Source organism: Falco peregrinus, chromosome 11 (genome assembly GCF_023634155.1).
Source record: "Falco peregrinus isolate bFalPer1 chromosome 11, bFalPer1.pri, whole genome shotgun sequence".
Lineage (NCBI taxonomy): Eukaryota > Metazoa > Chordata > Aves > Falconiformes > Falconidae > Falco > Falco peregrinus.
The window spans coordinates 21116175-21134614 of NC_073731.1; the positions used below are offsets into that span (position 1 = coordinate 21116175).

The 18440-nt window shown below is 41.9% G+C and overlaps 1 protein-coding gene across 11 annotated transcripts in view; it reads left to right on the forward strand.

Annotated features, from left to right (window-relative positions):
- The window catches only part of TRERF1 (transcriptional regulating factor 1), a 100504-nt gene that overhangs the window by 73739 nt on the left and 8325 nt on the right, over positions 1 to 18440 (forward strand). For 5 of the 11 annotated variants that reach the window (XM_055816654.1, XM_055816649.1, XM_055816650.1 and 2 more), the window contains 9 exons: positions 6023 to 7676; positions 8292 to 8341; positions 9095 to 9245; positions 10180 to 10428; positions 13903 to 14272; positions 15057 to 15117; positions 15891 to 16030; positions 16713 to 16816; positions 18024 to 18099. In XM_055816654.1, coding sequence (XP_055672629.1) covers positions 6294 to 7676; positions 8292 to 8341; positions 9095 to 9245; positions 10180 to 10428; positions 13903 to 14272; positions 15057 to 15117; positions 15891 to 16030; positions 16713 to 16816; positions 18024 to 18099 — 2584 coding nt within the window. In that variant the 5' untranslated portion in view covers positions 6023 to 6293. The remainder of the gene's footprint in view (positions 1 to 6022; positions 7677 to 8291; positions 8342 to 9094; positions 9246 to 10179; positions 10429 to 13902; positions 14273 to 15056; positions 15118 to 15890; positions 16031 to 16712; positions 16817 to 18023; positions 18100 to 18440) is intronic. The other 6 variants (XM_055816653.1, XM_055816651.1, XM_055816648.1 and 3 more) reach the window with 4 other exon arrangements.

Consider the following 18440-nt stretch of genomic DNA (forward strand, 5'->3'; position numbering starts at 1 on the left):
CATTAATATTAAAACGTAGCTAATCTGGTTTTCCCCTTCCAAGCGTGTATAGCTTTCTCACTATGCTTGCTATAAAATCAGCGTGCTAAATACTTTGCTTCCTTGCCATCCTCTTTTAACTTCTGCAATTATTTATTTGCTTGTGTTCTCATATACTGAAGTGGGTTTGTTGCTGTTGGTTTTGCCTAATAATGCCAACCTTGAGGTTTGTATGCAGATATGGGTGTGGATTTGAGATGTCTGCTATTCAGAGTAAGCCAAAATCAAAGTGTAGTAGAAAACATATGAGCAGTTGTATCGAGGATTGGGGTGAAAAGGTTTTCAGCCCTGTAAGCATTTCTCCTTGAGATAGCAATATGGATTTCAAGGACCAGCAGTCATTTTCTGTAGCTATTTTGGTGTTTGTTCTAACCAAAATAGCCACGATCCTGATACCTTTTGACCCTTGTTTTCAGTCTCTGCCTCTCTTTATTTGTATATCAGATGTCTTCAGGGTTTCTGTAATTTTTTTTTTAAAAAAAGGTAGACCTTTGAGTTGTCTTCTCAGCCCCCTTTCCCTTTTCTCTCTGTTAGTTCACTTAGCTGCCTTGCTTGGTGTTAGAAATTATTCATTCTGGTTTAGCCCTGTGCTGCTTTTTTTCATGTGCGTATTTCCTGTGCCAAAAAAAAAAACAACCCAAGGGGAGCTGGGGTTTCAACTGTGGCTACACAAAGAGTTATGGAGGCAAACCTGGTATCTAAACAGCCTGCAAGAGCACAGGGGTCTCTGAAATATGTGTCTTCCAATTCTGTGCTTCTCAGCCATCCAGCATTACCGCAGTCATTGCATCTGAAGATGCAGGGGTAGTGTCAGCTTTGCTCCTCAGAGCTGGGTTTGAGTAGTGCAGGCGCATCTGTTCTTAGGTAGCACTCTCCATGGTCTTTAAAGCTACTCTTCTTGGCAGGTTCTTGGTGGCTGTACCTTGGTAGTGCCCAGCTGAAGATCATGCCTGTCTGCGCTGTTGCTTAAAGGCTGGATTATAATCAACCTGTGTGGCAGTGGCTGGAGGTAGCATCAGCATTGGCAGAACAGAGGCTGTCAGGGAAGGAACTGTTGTATATTCCTGTCCTAAAGGAAATCAGAGAGCAAGACGATGTGAATGATGGCTGTCTTGATTTTGGAAAATAGCTTAGCAGAAGATCTCACGGTTCTGAATAACAAAACAGGCCAATAAAAACATGCTCATAAAAAAGGCTAAAAGTTGAGTAAGATAAATCCTGTTTTGTTTCTATTGAAGCTAAGTGTGGGGAAAAGAATTGAAAGACACTTGAGAAAGCCTTGTTTCAGCCTGTGTGACTGAAGGGCAGTAAGGCATGATTAAAGCATACCTGCAGCGTTGGGAGAACGCACAGCAATGACACATTTCTGTAAGCAGGCATGCCTTGAGTTAAGTGTTAGAAAAAAACAGTTTAGACTGCTAAGGGTGGTGGTTAAACTTCCTTTAACTGACTTGTTGCTGTCCTGGAGGGAAGGTCATGAGGAGGGATGGTGCCCCAGCGAATCAACATGTGCTGATACTGTTGCTTGTGAGTAGCTGCAGGTGCTCTGTCCTGCAGAAGCTGTTTGAACATGGAAATCTCTTGTATCTGCCATCTTAGGCAGTTGTCTTTTTTTTTTCAGACTAATTAGTCAATAATCTATAAGAGCATGTAGATTTTTGCTTGAAATGACAGCTGAAAACCGTGAAGTTGGACAGACCATAGGATCCAATTCCCTTTTGATACGCAGCCATGCAACCTACTGAGATGGCTTACATCACTGCTACAATAACTTTATGGCCTTTTAATGAGTCTCCTTCCTGGAGACTCATTAGCTCTGCTCTCCTACAGTCTTTTGTCACCCCTCTCCATCAGCTCGGTTCTGAAACTGGCACTGGCTGGCATTCAGTCCTGGTTTTGCAGCATACCCAGCCCAGCTTTCATGCACTGGCTGACTTGGAGTGGATGTCTTGTTCTGAAATTTATGTGGATTCAGACAGTTTGACATTGTGACTGTGGCTTGATCTGTTGTTTACTTGAAAAATTCTGCAGGTTTCAACTTCTGTGGTGTGTGATGGGAGCTGGGAGGGTTTTTTTTGCTATAACTGCCATTTCCTTGATATTTCACTGCCTGTCGTCTTCTCTAAGTTCTTCTGACTCTCCAGTGAAATAGCTTATGAAGGAGGAAGATCAGATCCCTTTTACTGAAGACTGATAATTTTGGAATATTCTTCTATTTCATGTTTACCAGTATTAAGTTACGGCAAGCTTCCAGGAGAGACTACTACTTGTATTGCCTTACAGTTCTTGTGTTTGAAGAGGGATGCAGTTGGAGTGTGTAAAGGCATTTCAGCCAGCTTGGCATGTTCTCTGGCTTTTAGTCTGGAGAATGGGGTTGTGCAAGTTGCAGGGGACCACACTGAAATTATGAGAAAAGAGTTCAAGCAAAACCTTGTCTCTGTTGAAATCAATTAACTCCCATTAGTTTGAGTCCAGATTCCATCCATAAACTTAAGTAGGGTATTTCTCTTTCTAGGCAGTCTACAGAAATGTTTCTGTCCTTCTGCATTTGTTTTCATGTTTCTTTGTAATGATTGCATAATGGGGATATATCTGTAATGTCAGAAATGTAATAGGTTAAGTAGCATAAATGACTTGGGAAGAGAAGAAACGCAGAACTGCAGAACCATTGTTGCTTTAAAACTCCTGCTGCTTTTAGTTGTTTGATTTAACCATTTAGTAGTTAGAGTTGTTGTTATGATAAATTACAGTGATGGGTGTTTAGGCATGAGAGATAAACAAAAAGGAGAAAAAGCACTCTTTTCTTCGTATCATTGGAGGAAATAGGAAATTGTTCAGTATGCTGCCACTGGCTTCTCAGTTGGCCAGCGACTAACTTTGGTGCCCCTATAAGCTTTAATGATGTCGTGTACAGGCTGAAATACTTTTAGATTTTAATCCAACAAGAAATGTATACTGTTAGCGTTTTGTTAAAGCTGATGGCAAATGCTCAGTGCATACAGCATCAAGCCCTTGGATTTAAGCCCATTCAAGTACTAAAATAATAATCTGGTATCTAAGGGACTGGTTTATTAATGATTATGCTTTTATCAGTGTGCATTTCTGGGCTTTTTTCTGTGTTACCTGAAGGTAGAATAACAATGCTTTTTAAACATTTGCACTTTTCTCCCTCCAGATCAATGATGCTTTTGAAAGGAATGTTTTCATCTTTATTTTTTCTTTTTTTTGAGGGGGAGGGAGAGGATTGCGTGGTTTAAAACAATGCAGATTTTTTCAAATGTGAGTCTCATAATGACTGAAGTTTTCAGTCCTTTTGTGACTTGATTGGTATTTTAATACAGTATTCCATTACAATTTTTTGAGATATTTAGAAATGTTTCTCTGACTGTGATAATTCCGTAATCTACGTAACAGACAGCAGCATGTCCAAACTCCTGAACTGGAGGGGAGTTGAGGATGCTGGAGGGGGAATTTTCTATAAGCATTTGTCTTTTTTTTTTTTTTTTTTTTTTTTTCTTTCCCCTTTTTTCTTTTTTTTCTTCCCTACTGAGGGAGAAGTGGGGGAGAGACATTTCTGCTAATAATTCTGATAAAAAACCTTCTTGACTGTTTCCCAGTACCCTGAGAATTGTGACAGGTAATTCCCCCCCCTCCCCCCGAAAGGGTACAATAAGTGGAATTTGGTGTATGCCTGAGGGCTGACATTTTCTCTGGTGACCACAAAACTGGCTGTGCCACCATGGAGCTTCTGCCTGTGGGAGGAGTTAGGGGGTCAGGGGCCTGGCTAGCTGCTTGATTAATTTTTATACCAAAATCATGTTGTTTGCTGCCTTAAGAATAAGTTCTTACTCCTGAAATTCTTTCAGTTTTGTAATTGTCTCCTGGAGACACTTACTTACTTTCTCTCTCACTGGTTTGTAATACAGTTATTTCTTGTCCTTTGACTAATACTTGTCACTTCAAACTTCAAAAAGAAGGGCCAAAACCAAGGAACTTGGTGTAAATTACAGCGCTGTTAATAGGTGAAATGGGGCATACCTCCTATACAAAAGGTGTATTGACAGATCCAATAGTGCCCTGTTTTCATGGGAAGATGCATTTAGAGCATCTCAGCCGAGCTTTCTTAATTTGGCAGGCATAAGGAGATGCGTAGTCCTGTGCAGGATCCCTCTCTTCCTCTAAAAGTTTATGGCCTTTCAGTGTGAAATATTGCACAGTGTTTCTTTTTTATGCCCTTTGAATGTTTTGTGGAGGCTTTGTTTAGTTTCCCTTCATAATTTTTAATAGGAAGTCTTTGAAGTTGGATTGTGGCTGAAAAATCTTATTGGCAGCCTGACCATTCATTGTTGACTCCTATCTTTTTTTTAATTGTGCATCTATAAAAATCTGGAAGGGAGTGTGTTCAGAGAAACTGTGAAGCAATGTATATTTCTGGAAAGGGGAAATAAACTTGCAATTATTCTCAGCCATTATTTGTCACGTGAAAATGTTACATGCTAATGGCTGCAGATGGTTTACACAAAAACTGTACACACTGAAAGCCCTCCTCATTGGGAGCTATCGTTTTCTGTCATACATTATGCTAGAACGGAAAAGGTTTTTTTATCTGCCTGCAGCTATGTATTACCCTTATTTGCTGTTGCTAGCACAGACCTCGTTAATATGCATCTGGCAATGGTTAAAATTTTCTCCATCAGTGACTTTATATTTATCCATCTAGATGAAGGATTCTCCTAAGTTTGAAAAGGTAAGGCTATCGGTACACAGGAGTCTGTGGTGGAAAGCATTGCGTTTGGAAAGGCAGATGTGAAGGAGACAGAGTTAAGGTTATGGTTTAATATTTTTATGCTCTTGTTAAAGTTCAGAATCAACTTTTATGTGAAAATGTATTTCTGTGTGTGCAGGCATATTGTACCTCTGTGTGTGTGTGTCTTTGTAGACACGGTGATTGCTTCATACTGTGGAATAGTAAAACAACCCTGTAATGTGCCGATGTATTTTGTTTTATTCATCAAAACCAGTACAGACATCTGTAAAGTGTTAGTCTGAATTACAGTTTATATAGTGAAAATGACAAATGACAAAGGGTTGCATTCGGTATAAATTAGTGTGTTAATAGTGCAAGGCAAAGAAGGAAGGGTAAGAGGTTAGAATACAAGTTGGAGTTCAGAGCTCCTTATGTAAGGTGAGTGATCAGAAAAATTTCCGTGGACTGGTTTAGTTTTAGCATTAATCACATTTCACGCAGATGTAGCAAACAAATCTATGTGCATAGATGCAGCTGGGAAACTATGCTTGTGATTTTTTTTTTTTTTTTTTTTTTGTCACAGCAATGGACATTATTGTTGCATCTTATTCTTCAGTGACTCTTTATTTTCATACCACCAGTGGATACCTCATGTAGATATCCTGGAATCTGTGAGAAGCTGTGGAAAACTCTGTGCAAATCCCAGATTGCAGTTAACTTTTCTGTATGTCCTGTTAGATGCTGATATCTGAATACGGTCAGCTTTGTTCAGAGCCGTGGTTTTCTTTTACCTGCTTTTTCAGGCCTTTGTGGAGGCATCTGTGGTGTCTATACTACTTGATTTTGTGTTATAAAATGGGCGTGTTTCTTCTGACAAGAAGGCTGTAACTCTAGGAAGGTGACTTGGCTTGATAGTCAACTCTTTGGCTAAAACTAGTCATGAGAGAGCATTATGTGGCCAGCTAAACCTGCTTGAATGTTCAGGTACTTTAGAGGACAAAACAGTTTTGAAGAATCAGCCTTTATTAGTTTGCAAAATGATTTTATCAGAACACTAGAGAAGAGGCAGGATAATGGGATGAGATGAAGTAATCTAACTGCTCTGGAATAACCCAGCTGCTACAATTTTGCATCTGATTATATATTTCCAACTAGGAGATTTTACAGTTGCTTTTGAGGCCATAACAGCAACAGTTTATGCAGAGCCAGCACTTACCTTGTCTTTCTCTTACTCAGCAGGTGTCTGGCACACTGAATCTATTGATCTGTGTAGGATTTGTGCTTTGGTTCATTTATTGAAGATGTGAAGCAACGTCAAGTCCGAGATTGGAATTACTGACAGACTGGAGGCAATCTTAAGTCCTTGTGATGCACATGGACATGCTGAATTATAAGTAATTCTAGCTTCTTTTCCCCTCCCCTCCCTTCCCCTCACTCAGCTATCTCAGGGTTCATAGAGATTTCAATGGTTCGTGTGCCTGTAAGTTTGGAACACAAGTGACCAAAAATGGGGGACCAGGAATTGTATAAAACTAACCATACTGCCAACAGCAATGAGAACTTGTACTACCAACAGCACCAAATGAACTCCCTTCCATCTCTAAATCATAGCTATGGGACATCTGTTATGGATGTTCCCCAGGCATCCCCTCTCTCCCCCCAGTTTCCCCAAGATTCAAGAGACAGTATAGCTTTGCCTGTAGGTTCAAAAAGTCTTGGGTCAGTGGATACATCTAGACAAACCAGTTGGACACATTCTGGCTCAGGAAACCATGTCCCAGTGAGGAACAATTTGAATAATCAAAGCGCTATGTGGAGCCCCCTTGGGCAGGGGGAGTCCCATGATGGATACCAATATTCTTACTCTCAGCCCAGTGAAAATAGATCGCAAAAAATTACCAGTGGGGTCCTGCATAAATTGGACTCCTTTACACAAGTATTTGCTAACCAAAATCTGAGAATTCAAGTCAACAACATGGCTCAGGTTTTGCACACCGAGTCTTCAATGGTGGATAATTCTGGTGACAGTGCGCTCAGGCAGCTGCTGTCCCAGAAGCCAGCAGCTGAGCAACAGCCTGTAACTTCCAGTGTACAAAGATACCAACCGGTGCCACAGCAGACACACCAGAATTTTGCAAGCACACAGCAAAAGCAACAAATGCAAGTCATGCAGCACCAACAGTTGTACTACGACTACCAGCAGCATTTATCACAAATGCAGATGCATTCTGCGTTTCAGCAAGGACAGACGCACGTTCAACAAATGCAGTCCCAGCAGCTCTTACCGCAACAGATGCAGCACTTGCAGCAGACTCAATACTATGCTCAGCCGCAGCAGGGACATCAGCGGCTCTCGATACAGGAGATCCAGCAGCAGCAGCAACAGCCAACTCGGCAGCAGCAGCAGCGGCAGTGTCCAATGCAAATAGCTCAGTATTACCAAACGCAACCTGTTATGCAGCAGTTACAGCAACAGCAGCAACAGATGCAATTGCCGCTTCCTCCGTATCACAGGGAACCAGATCCAAAGACTATGCATGAACCACACCAGTACTCTCAGGATCCTGGTCATCCTGTGCAGCTTATCCAGTTGGGAGCAGTGCCTCAGTATTGCTACCAGGATCCCCATGAACAGTACAGGCACTTGTACCCACAGAGTTTACTGCAGCAGCAGCAAGATCAGCAGAAGCAATACCCGAGTGAAAGCAGAGTGACATCTCTGAACTCCCATGTTGGCCTCACTCCACCAGAGACCACAGAGGATCCCACACGGCAGGAAATTAATTCTGTAGGTAATGCTGTTCCTCATCGAACTCTTTTGCTACCCTCGGGAGTTCATCTGAACAACAAAAGCTCTCAGCAAGACTCTCCCAGCACCACGTGGCCTCAGGTAGGCAGGATTTTAGGTCCATGCTCAGCTGAACTTGTTTTGCAGAAGAGTAGCAAGGTGCGGAAACGAAACTGTTGCAGAAGAGCAGGGAGGTTGGGATGTGAGTGATGGGCATCACTGGGAAGTTTTGGGGAACTGCATTAGTAGACTTAGGTCTGCCTTGCTGGGTTGGTTTGGGGCCAGGCTGGCGACAGCACAGGGCTACTGCTGCTGTGGGACTGCTGCTTCCCTCACGGGAGTCTTTGGGAAATTCTGTCCTGGTTTCTGGGGAGGAGGGGCCCAGTTACAATAAAGTGCTTTTGCTAATTTTTCAACACCTGAGGGCTTGATTGTTCAGGAAGAGTTAGTCAACTCCCTGTTTCCAAAAGTAATACCTGGGTCAGAGCAAAGGTTTCAAAACGGCAAACAGGTGAGTGGAGGAGAACTTGCACTATTACACTCACAGAGGACTGATTTGGTAGAGAAGTGTAAGGCATTCAATTCAGAGGCTTTTAATATTAGTAAAATCATATGCAAAACGCAAACATAATCCTGTGAGGACCTTCATTTATGCATTAATATTTCCTGAAAAATTATTTTCTTTTTTCACCTCTTCCCCTCTTCCTCCTTTGATAGCAGGTGCAACTGTCAGATGGCAGACGGCAGCCGTTGTCCCCAGAACAAAGGTATTTTTAAAAAATTTCTTTTGTCTTTTTAATTTAAATATGAGAAATACAAAGGAGTGCTGCAGCTTAGAGGGAGGGGAATGTACTCTGGGTAGGTAAGAGTCGTTGCTCTTCTAGAAACATCTTTAGCTTTTAGGATTTAAGTTTGTGTGATTTTTCACCATCCCCCCCATCAATAAAATGAAATAAATGCATTGTCTTTCAAAAAAGAAAGAAAGGAGAGGGGAAAAAAAAAAGGAACCAAAGAAAACGCAAAAGCAGGGGAGCAGTTTGCTCTCAATCTTGCATTTGTAAGAGAAGGGATGATGTGTGGTTTGGATTTCTATCTCTGGCAGCAGGGATCTTCTGTTTTTCTTAAGGCCTTGCTTCTGAAGGGCTGAGGTGTCCTCCGGCACAGTTGTCTACCATAAGTAGGCGCATTGGGTCCAAGTACTTGTTAACTGCTGTCATGAGTGGAGAAATGTCGGTCTGTCATGATAGATCTTGTGGGTTCTCAGACTTTTCTATACAGAGGGCCATGCTTTGATGTGTCCTACTCAAAACTTCCTTTCTCCTCATCTTGGGAGCAGCTGATCTAGGTTATTGCCCACGTATTCCACAGTACTCACCCAGTGCTTACTTGTGGTTTCGTAACCATCTAGCTGTAAAATTTTGATTTCCTTGACTAAAAAGCTTCCTCTGCAACAAAGGGAATGTGCCAAATTAATGTCTCTTCTTCTGTTCCATGCTATAAAAAAATGAAAATAAAAATAGTGGCCAGAACAGAGAAACACTTCCTGAGAGAGCTGATGCGAAGAACAAGCTAATGTGTTCAATATGCTTGAAGGAGTTTAAGAGTTTGCCTGCTCTAAATGGTCACATGAGGTCACACGGAGGAGTAAGAGCATCTCCTAACTTCAAACAGGTAGCAGTCTGGTTTACTTCAGTATTTGGCGCTCTCCTTTCCATGTTGATATTTGCTTGCTTTGCCATGCTTTGCTTTGCTGTCAAAACTTGTTCTTCTCAGCGCTGTTTTGTTATGTCATACCCTCCGTGAGTAGAAATGTGCATTATTGTGCTGGTTTGTAGGCCAGAAGTCTTGCTTCGAAGTCAGAGGCAGTGGCAGAAGACAGGACAGCATTTGTACCTCTCTGTTTCTCTGCACATTACAAAAACACTCTACAAAGTTGTGTCAAGAAGGTCTGAATTATTTTCCCCTCGTGTTTATTATATTATAAATATCAGAAACATCAAGTCTTCCTTATTTTCATTTGGGCTACTTGGATGACTAAGGGATGTTTATTGGAATCCTTCCCAGGCTTTAGTTGAAGGAGCAGGATTGTTGAGTCTTTGACAGCTTTCTTCCCAAGTGTTTTAGTTCTGCAGGTATTAACAAATACCAAACCAAAAATGTGGGTTTGAATTGTTCTGCATAAAAATAACTTGCCCTGCCAGACAGTCTTCCTCTGTCCTGGTATTTTAGAAATTCTGTCCTAATGGGGAATACCACGGGAAGGCAAAGAGCTATCAGTTACACCATCTGTGTCTTTTTTTTGGTGGGTGATGGAGAGTTCTGCCTTTATAGTGATAAAAAGAGCACGTGTTTATATCCCCTCCTGCAAGTTACCTTGTAAAGATGTTTAATGTGTTTGTTTATCACTGAGGCTGAATCCTATGTAGGAGTCATGAGTAATCTGCCAACTTCATTCAAGGCGAATAAAGAGTCCAGGAAGCAGCGCTGTTGTGTGTTTTGTAACCCTGGCCACTTACTTTCAGCCACGGTGCATACGTTGCGTGGTGTATCGATCCAGAAGTAGCCCTCTCTCACTCGGGCTGAAAGCCTTTAATTGTCTGTACAGGATGAAGGAGAGAAACCACCACAGCAGCCGCTGCCAAAAGAGGGGGATAGCCTCGCGCCCATCGTCATGCCAGTGTCTGTCCCTGTAAAGCTTCTGTCACCTGAGCCCAGCACGCAGCCCTCTGCCAGCACTGCCACAGTCAAAGACAAGCCTGCCAACTCTGTGTCAGATGATGAGATGCCCGTTCTCGTGAAGATGACTTACTCTCCACCGTGCAGTCCAAAAGTGGCCAACCCCTGCTCATCCTCTGTGAGTGCTGCATATCTTGCCACTAACTGTGCTGTGCTTGTTAAATCCCTTTGCTTATAGTGCTGCTACTTGCTGAAATGTCTGTATTTTAGAATATTTTCTGGGATCTTAATGATGCCTAGTAAACAAAAAAGGCTTGTGGCATCATAGAATTTCTTCCTCAGTCATTTGAAAATACAAATTTTCCCTTTGCTTGGGGAATCAAGACATCAGCTGAAAATAAATCATTTGAAATTGGAATGTGATATTCTTATCCCACTAGAACAAAGGGATTTAGTATCTTTTTGCTGTTACTGTCTTTTCCTTTTCAGGCTGCTTTGTTTTTCTGTTATTGCTTAAATTCAGCAGGTTTATTTCTTTCTGTTTTTTAAAGTCAGATATATGTGCTTCTCATTTCAGCCAAAGATGGGAGAGCACTGTGCAGTGCTTGCTTACAGTGTGTGCTCTAAGCCAGTATGAAGCTTGCCGACTCAGAGTTTTGCAATGAAGTCATTTTCCCCTTTCTCTTTGCATGCATCAGATCTAAGAGTTAATCACGGGGAATTCTGATATAGGAGAAATAGCTATGCTTAGTGCTTTTATTTCAATCATAAAACTGAAATTGTCAGGCAGCATGAGGAATTGATGAATACTTGAATGACACATGAGAATGCTCTTTATTGTTTTCTTGAAAGAGTCTTGGAGGAAGCAGTATTTATTTCACGTACCAGTGTAAGGATAGATGCTGCTTGTTCCTTCAAATCCATGCTTGCAGGCTACACCATGATAAGAGATTACTGGGGAGTATAACTACTGTATGGTATTATTTGTATAATGCAGAGCAATACTCTTGTGATTTTTTTTTTTCTTCCCTTCTTCTCATGAGGCTGATGGCCAAACAAGAGGACAGCATATACCATCATGGGTGACTCCTTATAATATTCATGTATTTATCACCCCTCTCCCGACCCTTCACTCATAAACACTAATTTTAAATATGTAGTACTTTAAAAAGTAAAATATTTTACTCTTTTCCTTTTAGAAAGAGGTTTTACACATAAACTTCCACTTCACTGTGGAAGCCGGCGTTTCACAATACTTAGCTTGTAACTCAGCAGTACAATTTTTCTTTTCTATTTCTAGTTTCTGGAGAGAAAAGGGACAGTCTTTTCTGAATCCTTGAGCTCTGAGTGGGAGATCTTCTCTAGAGACATCAGAGTAGGTGGCTTGGGCTTGTGTATTTCTGCAACGTATGTAAAGTGACTGTGATTAAATCTGCCAGTGTTTGGCTAAATGCACATTCATTCACTCAAAATCATGCTTGCAGTCTTTGTTATTGCCCAAGCAAACTAAACTCATGCAGTTTCCTCTCTGGATCCTATCTTTTATGTAAGCAGTAGTATTGGAAATGTTCGAAGATCAAAAGATCTACAATTCCATCTTTCTCTGTGAGGAGATTATGCCATTGGAGACTTTTTGTTTTTTTTAAATACCAAAAAAAAAAAATGGAGTTGTGTTGCATTTATTTATACGGTGCTTTGAGCTGTCCAGAAAAGCTCCCACAAAGCTCATAGAATCAGTACAATTAAACAACAGAAGAAAACTAAATGTTCAGCAAGGCTATAGGACAGTGAGCTGAAGCCAGCGGTCAAGGGAGGTCCGTCAGGATCTACCCAGAGTGGATTTATCAAGGTGTGGCAGCAGGGCTCACAAGGATGCCTTCAGTCTTGGATAATGGGAACCAGTTCCTGGAGCTTCAGAAAAGTGTTGAGGGGATTCTGCGTTGAGAGCCCATGGACATCACTATCTCCCTTAATATTCAATGTGGTCTTTTTTGAAAGCAGTGTTGGCATAACTGCGCTGAGGCTCAGGTATACTGTAGGTGAGGCAGCACAGGAGGTGGTGGTGTGTAGGACTTCTGAGATGCTGTCTTGGTTGATTAGTTTGCTTTACATTAGTGAGAAAGGAGTATCAGCTCTTTCACCTTTAAAGAGCAAACCAAAATGAGCCCTTAATCAAAGACTGGGATCTGGCCTGCTGGGGTTTTTTTTTAGATGTTGGTTTGTTTTGGTGGTTTTTTTCCCTTGAGTTAAGGGTTTTATCCCTTTTCTCCTTTTTGAACACTAAATGTTCACCATCGTGATGGACTATGTCTGTGATTATAGGTAACCCTCATCCTTTCACTGTTCTGAGTGTCCGTTATCAACCAAATTCTCTGTAAAGCTGCATTTTGTCCTGCAAAAGAAAAACTCTTCCAAAATTTAATTTTTTTTGGAGACAGAATGTCAACAGCTGTTGGAGAGGATACAGCCATGATCTAACAGAGAGGACAGGACCTCTGTAATCAAAAACATTTCCACAAGCTGGAACATATTAACATAAGGGATAAAGGGTGACAGTGCTAATGCTCCTTTAACATGATTTTTATTGGGTGAATGTGATTCTCAAGAACCACCCATGGTGTAAAGATGTATGTTGTCTAAACATACATTGTAGTTATTTACTTTATGTAGTAGTAGAATTTACCAGATGATGCAGACATTCTGGAGTAACCCTGTCTGTGAAAAAATTTATTCTGCTTTCCAAGTTTATCCTAAAGAGGATCTACAATCTGGACAACTGAAAACAGTATATTTAATAAATACTGTGTTCATCTACCAGCTTCTGTGTGTTCTTAAAGCACAACCTGAGAACCTGGTTCTTCCCACCTCACCCTCCAGAAATCCACAGATTCCACACTGGCACAAATTCTGTGCCTCATTGTTCTGTGGACTGTAGGGATTTATTGCTAAATGATTTTTAGCATTCAAATTCTAGAATTCTAGGCATGTTACAGTGTGTTCATTTCCCAGGTGGTCATCTACTAGCCTTTTTCTTCCAAGGGAAGAGGAGAGAGTTAAGTTCAGGATTCGTTGCAGCTGGACTGTACTCAAGCTGATGGGAATGTAGTGATAAGAGGCAAAGAATTTGAATTTATTACATTTTTCTTCCTATCCTGCTGCTGAGTACTGCAGTAATTTCGCTGTGCTTGTGTCCTTCGTAGTCAAACAAAATAAATGTATTGTAAAATATTTCATATAAAGTTTTTAATAAACTGTGACTGGGTAATGAAGTAACTCCCAACAGCCTGTGTGTGTTCAGTGGGAATAGAAGTGCTCAGGGTGTTCAGGTGGAGCTGAAGAAGGGTGTGGGAGACTTATGGCCTGGGAGAGCTATTCCCTCACCTGCAGAAGCTGAGCAGCCTCTCCATGTCTGTGCCTGTGTCTTTGACCCAGGGGCCTTGCTGATGGAGGTGAGGATAATTTGTCCTTTTTTTCCTCACTCCCCTGAGGTTTCTGTGTCACACCAGATAGTGTACTGGCTGGGCTTGTTATGGTGGTATAACTGCCTGGTGGTAACAGCTTTTCTGTGGCTGTTGCCCTAACCTGTAGGGGTTTGTGTGCAAACCACATTTAAGCATGCCTAAATACTAAAGTTCAGTGTGTTTTCATTTAGGAAATTAGCAAAAAACCTCATCAAAGTGCTGTAAAATTGGAAGAAAACTTCAAACCATTGCAGGACAAGAAGAAGTATCGGCACAGACCTGAACCTCTCTTCATACCTCCTCCTTCCTTCAACTTCAGCATGTCCCATTCCGGTGCAACCCTGTACCAGAGTCAGCTTCGCTCTCCCCGTGTCCTTGGAGATCATCTGCTAGACCGGACGCATGAGCTCCCTCCCTACACTCCGCCACCGATGCTTAGTCCAGTTCGGCAAGGGTCTGGTCTCTTCAGCAGTGTTATCACATCATCTCATAGCACCTCACATACGCAGCTGCCACTTACTCCACTGACACCTACTCCACGGGTGCTCCTGTGTCGGTCTAGTAAGTATTACATTTACAGAGTGGCAGTACATGCTAAATACCGCTGTTCTCTCTTCTGGTGTTACCGCATTGATGATTTCTACATGTGCTCACACACACAGCTGGTTCTGCTACTTCACAGGAAAAGTCTATCTTTATCAGGGTTTTTGCCTTGGATGTTGTAGAGCAGGGGTCCTCAAACTATGGCCTGCGGGCCAGATACGGCCCCCCAGGGTCCTCAATCCAGCCCCCGGTATTTACAGAACCCCCCGTGCCCCACCCCACTGCCGGGGGTTGAGGGGGGAAACCAGGCAGCCGCAGATGACTGCCTGCCACTTAATCTGCGTGCTGGCCCCCTGTTTAAAAAGTTTGAGGACCCCAGTTGTAGAGGGTGTTAAAGCATAAAGTGAACAGAGGAGCCTAACCAGCGAGTAAGGTTGTGATCTTTCAGTGTGGTCTGCCTCAAGAAAAGACCACTATGTCTCATTGCATCTGGGCCTTCTGAAGTGGAGGGAAAAGACCTGCTTGGAAACATGAGGTTCATTTTAAGTATTTGTCGTTCAGTGCTTCGCAAGCAAAGGTGGTCAAGACGGTAGAAACCTCTGCAAGTTAGGATATTTGTTACCTTTAACAATTCAGACTGCTTCAATCTAAATATTGATAAAAGGTAGTTTTTGTTTAATAGACTGGAGTAATGTTGATGTTAATAGGGAGGTCGCAATGCAGCCCAGGAGATGGAGCATCAGCTGCAATGCAGTTGTTACCAAAATACACTTTTAAACTCAAACTCCAATCTCTGTTTCAGATAGTATCGATGGAAGTGTAATTCCGGTGACGCCTGGGCCTGGAGAACAGACTGTTGAACCGTAAGAAAAATAATACTGTTTTTATCACTGCTGTTGTAGACTGGCTCCAGCCTAGAGCGTGTAGCCTGAAGTGTTTTGTACTAAGCAGGTAGCGTTCAACTGCTTGAAGTCATGTTGGGCTGGACGCATTTAAGGTTGTTCTGGGTGGTGGCTGAGGACACTGAGAGCAAAATGGCTGTGGGAGACGTAGATGTCATGGCTCAAAAACGCAGTAGGAGAGGTTTGGTGGGAACCACTGAAGCTGAAACACTGTATGGTTAGTGATGGCTGGGAAGAGGGCCATGAGGAAAAGAGATGCCGATCCAGTACTCTTGCTTTTATTTGTTATATTAACTGTGAAGTTTTGGAGAGGTATTACCTTCTAGGTTCTCCAGAGCAGACTGAAAACAGGGTTGTCTCTTCAGCAGTACTGTCTCTTTCTGCTCTCTGCTGAAGAGTGCCCTTCTCTGTGAAGCAGAATGTTACAGTTCCCGGCATCTCCCTCTTTCCTAGTCAGCATATATATAAGCTAGCTTAGGCTGTCCATAAGATATGTTGTCTCAGTATAGTTTAAATTGTGTATCAAAATATTTGTTTGCCCCCAAGAGACTGGTGTTCTTTCATACTCAAAATACTTATCCCGCTGAGACTAATGCATGGCGTAAAGCAATCTGACACAATTTCCTGCCACTCCAGTTTAATAGAAGTTTTGTTGGAAACAAAGTGCATGCTAATGTGACTTCTGGTTTTTCTGCATGTTGTGTAGTTCAGTACTTATTTATTTGTCTTTATAGGCGAATCAATATTGGGTCCAGATTCCAGGCTGATATTCCTGAGCTGCAGGACAGATTGGTAATGGAGAGAGATGTGCACAAGGCTACTTTGGTTTGGAAACCGTGGCCAGAACTGGAGAACAAAGTCTTCCAACAAAGAGGTACAATACTTGCTGTTTTAGAAGTTCACATTGATTTCTCATGTGTATGCTGTACCAGATGGTCCAGAGAGTATTAATTACTGAGAATGCAGACCAAGAGACCAGAACTGCATGTTAAGGTTCACAGTAACAACATAATATAATGGCTCTTAAAGGGAAGTCTGGGTGAACTGCTTTCTGGCAGCCAAGGGGGAAAGATCATTGCTGAGAGGTGTTTTTTTTGGGGGGACTGAACTTCCTGGTAAGGGCAGAGGTCACAGGTGAGAGGCAGCTGATGGCTTCTGGGCCTGTCCTGTGACCATAAGTGAGAGGAAATATGATGGGCTCAGTGGCTTCTGCCAGTCCTGAGAAAAGTTTATTTATTCCTGCTTCCCGCATGGTTCGTTTAGGCTTCTCTACCCTGGCTGGAGCCTTCTTGGCACAGCAACATCACTGGCCTGTGCAAACCGCTGCCCCACAGCAGTAGCCTGTCCCATCCCAAGGGTGTGCTCTGCAAATCCCGTCACATCCCCTTCTCAGTGAGTGATCCTAAAACCAGGAGGTGAGGTGCTGGGGAGAGAGAGTGTGAAAGCTGCTGCCCTGAGCTACATTATCGTTGAGTGGCGTTACAGAATCCTTGACTCTTGATGGTTGACTGACAGGCTACTGTATTAGCAGTAAAATGTTGACTTGTTTCTGACAGTGGAAGACCTTTTAAATATGAGCTGTTCCAGTGTGTTACCTGGTGGAGGAACTAACTCAGAATACGCTTTGCACTCTCTCTTTGAAGCAAAAGGAGATATTATGGTAAGATAAGAAGCTGAAAGGGGAGATACGATCCTCTTCTGCAGATAAATTAACATGCTTTATTAAATGGATTTAGATATGGTTATATAAAAATAAATTTCTGACTGATTTGCAGTGATGCTTTAAACATCCTGTAACATTTTTGGGGAATGACTTTTTCCCTTTCATTCTTTAATAAATTTAAATTTCAAAGCAGTGTCTCTCTGAAGGCTTACTGTATATTTCATATAGATAAGATTACTTAGTTTATAGCCTTGGGGCTTTGAATTCTCCTAGTGCTTGCTCCAGCCCTGATATTTCACAAGCTTTATGTTTGGTCACAGAGACCTTAGTCCTCTTCTAGCACTTATAAAAAACGTTTTTTGTAGCAGCATTCACATCTACTTATTTGTTCAGAACTGTAAGGTAATTGCACACAGTTCTCATATAAATAATGCATTTCAAATATTTGCATTGGTTTAGTGATGGAAATGTTATTAGCTAGGGCAAATGTCCATTTTGCCCAGTGTTAGGGAAAGACAAGGCCCTGCACAGATTCCTGGAAAGTCAATTTAAAACAAAATGCAGCAGAACACAGCACTGAAATGAATCTTACAGGATTGTCTAATACAGTGGGTTTTAGCTTGTGTCCCAGTTTCCTTAGTCTGTTAGCTGTATCTGAGAGGTCTGAGACAGGTGACTGAACTTAATGCCAGGACGTGACACTTGCTAAACAGAGGGGTCTGTATTGTCAGGGAAAAATTTCAGAGATCCACAAATCACCTGTCTCCCTGATGTAAAGGAGGATTAACACTTGCTGTCATTCCTCACAGATGTTGACCTAAACAGATATTCCAAAAGATTTCATGGTATAAATATTAATGCTGTCAAACCAACCATTAAATATTAGTATTAATTAACACCATCAAATCAAACACTATGGACATATTTGTATGTGGCAAGCAGAAGGGAGGGAAGAACTGGAAGTTGCTAAGTAATAGCCGCATTTGTGCTAATTAAGGCAGGACAGGTGTCCATTAGGCGCTGTTCTGTGAGGTACAGTGTTAATGTGCCTTGGAATAATTTGATGTGATTTTGTATGACAGAAAAGAAAAAAAAAAGAGAGAAAATTAATTCATATCCTTGTACCAAATAGTCTTCTAATTGCAGTTGTATGTAGCAGCTGACTGCATTTGCTAATTCTGGTTTTCCCTGCTTTTTAATTTAGGTTGCTCTTGAGAAGCTGCTGTTGAGAAAGCCAGTGAGATTGAAGTGTCATCCTTTAGCAAATTACCACTACGCTGGTAGGTTTCCTTGAGGTCTCTGTATTTTCTGGTATACGGAGTCTGAGGCTGGCGTCCCAGGCTAGAGAATGGGTTCATGCTGCACTCTCTGCTGTCTGCTGCAGGGATGACAGCATCTAATAGAGGGGTGATGTGGACAGTGCTGAGTGGTACCTGGAGCCTTTTGTTACAAGTTTGGCAGTTTTTTACCTGACTGATGATGTACAGAAACTTTGCATCCATGTTGCTACATAGGGCCTACAGATTTAAAACTGCCTTGAGTAATTTTTTTTCCTCTTTCAAGCTAAAAATTAATTTGTTAATTTCCTTTGAAAACTGCTGCTGTTTGTAGATTATAATTT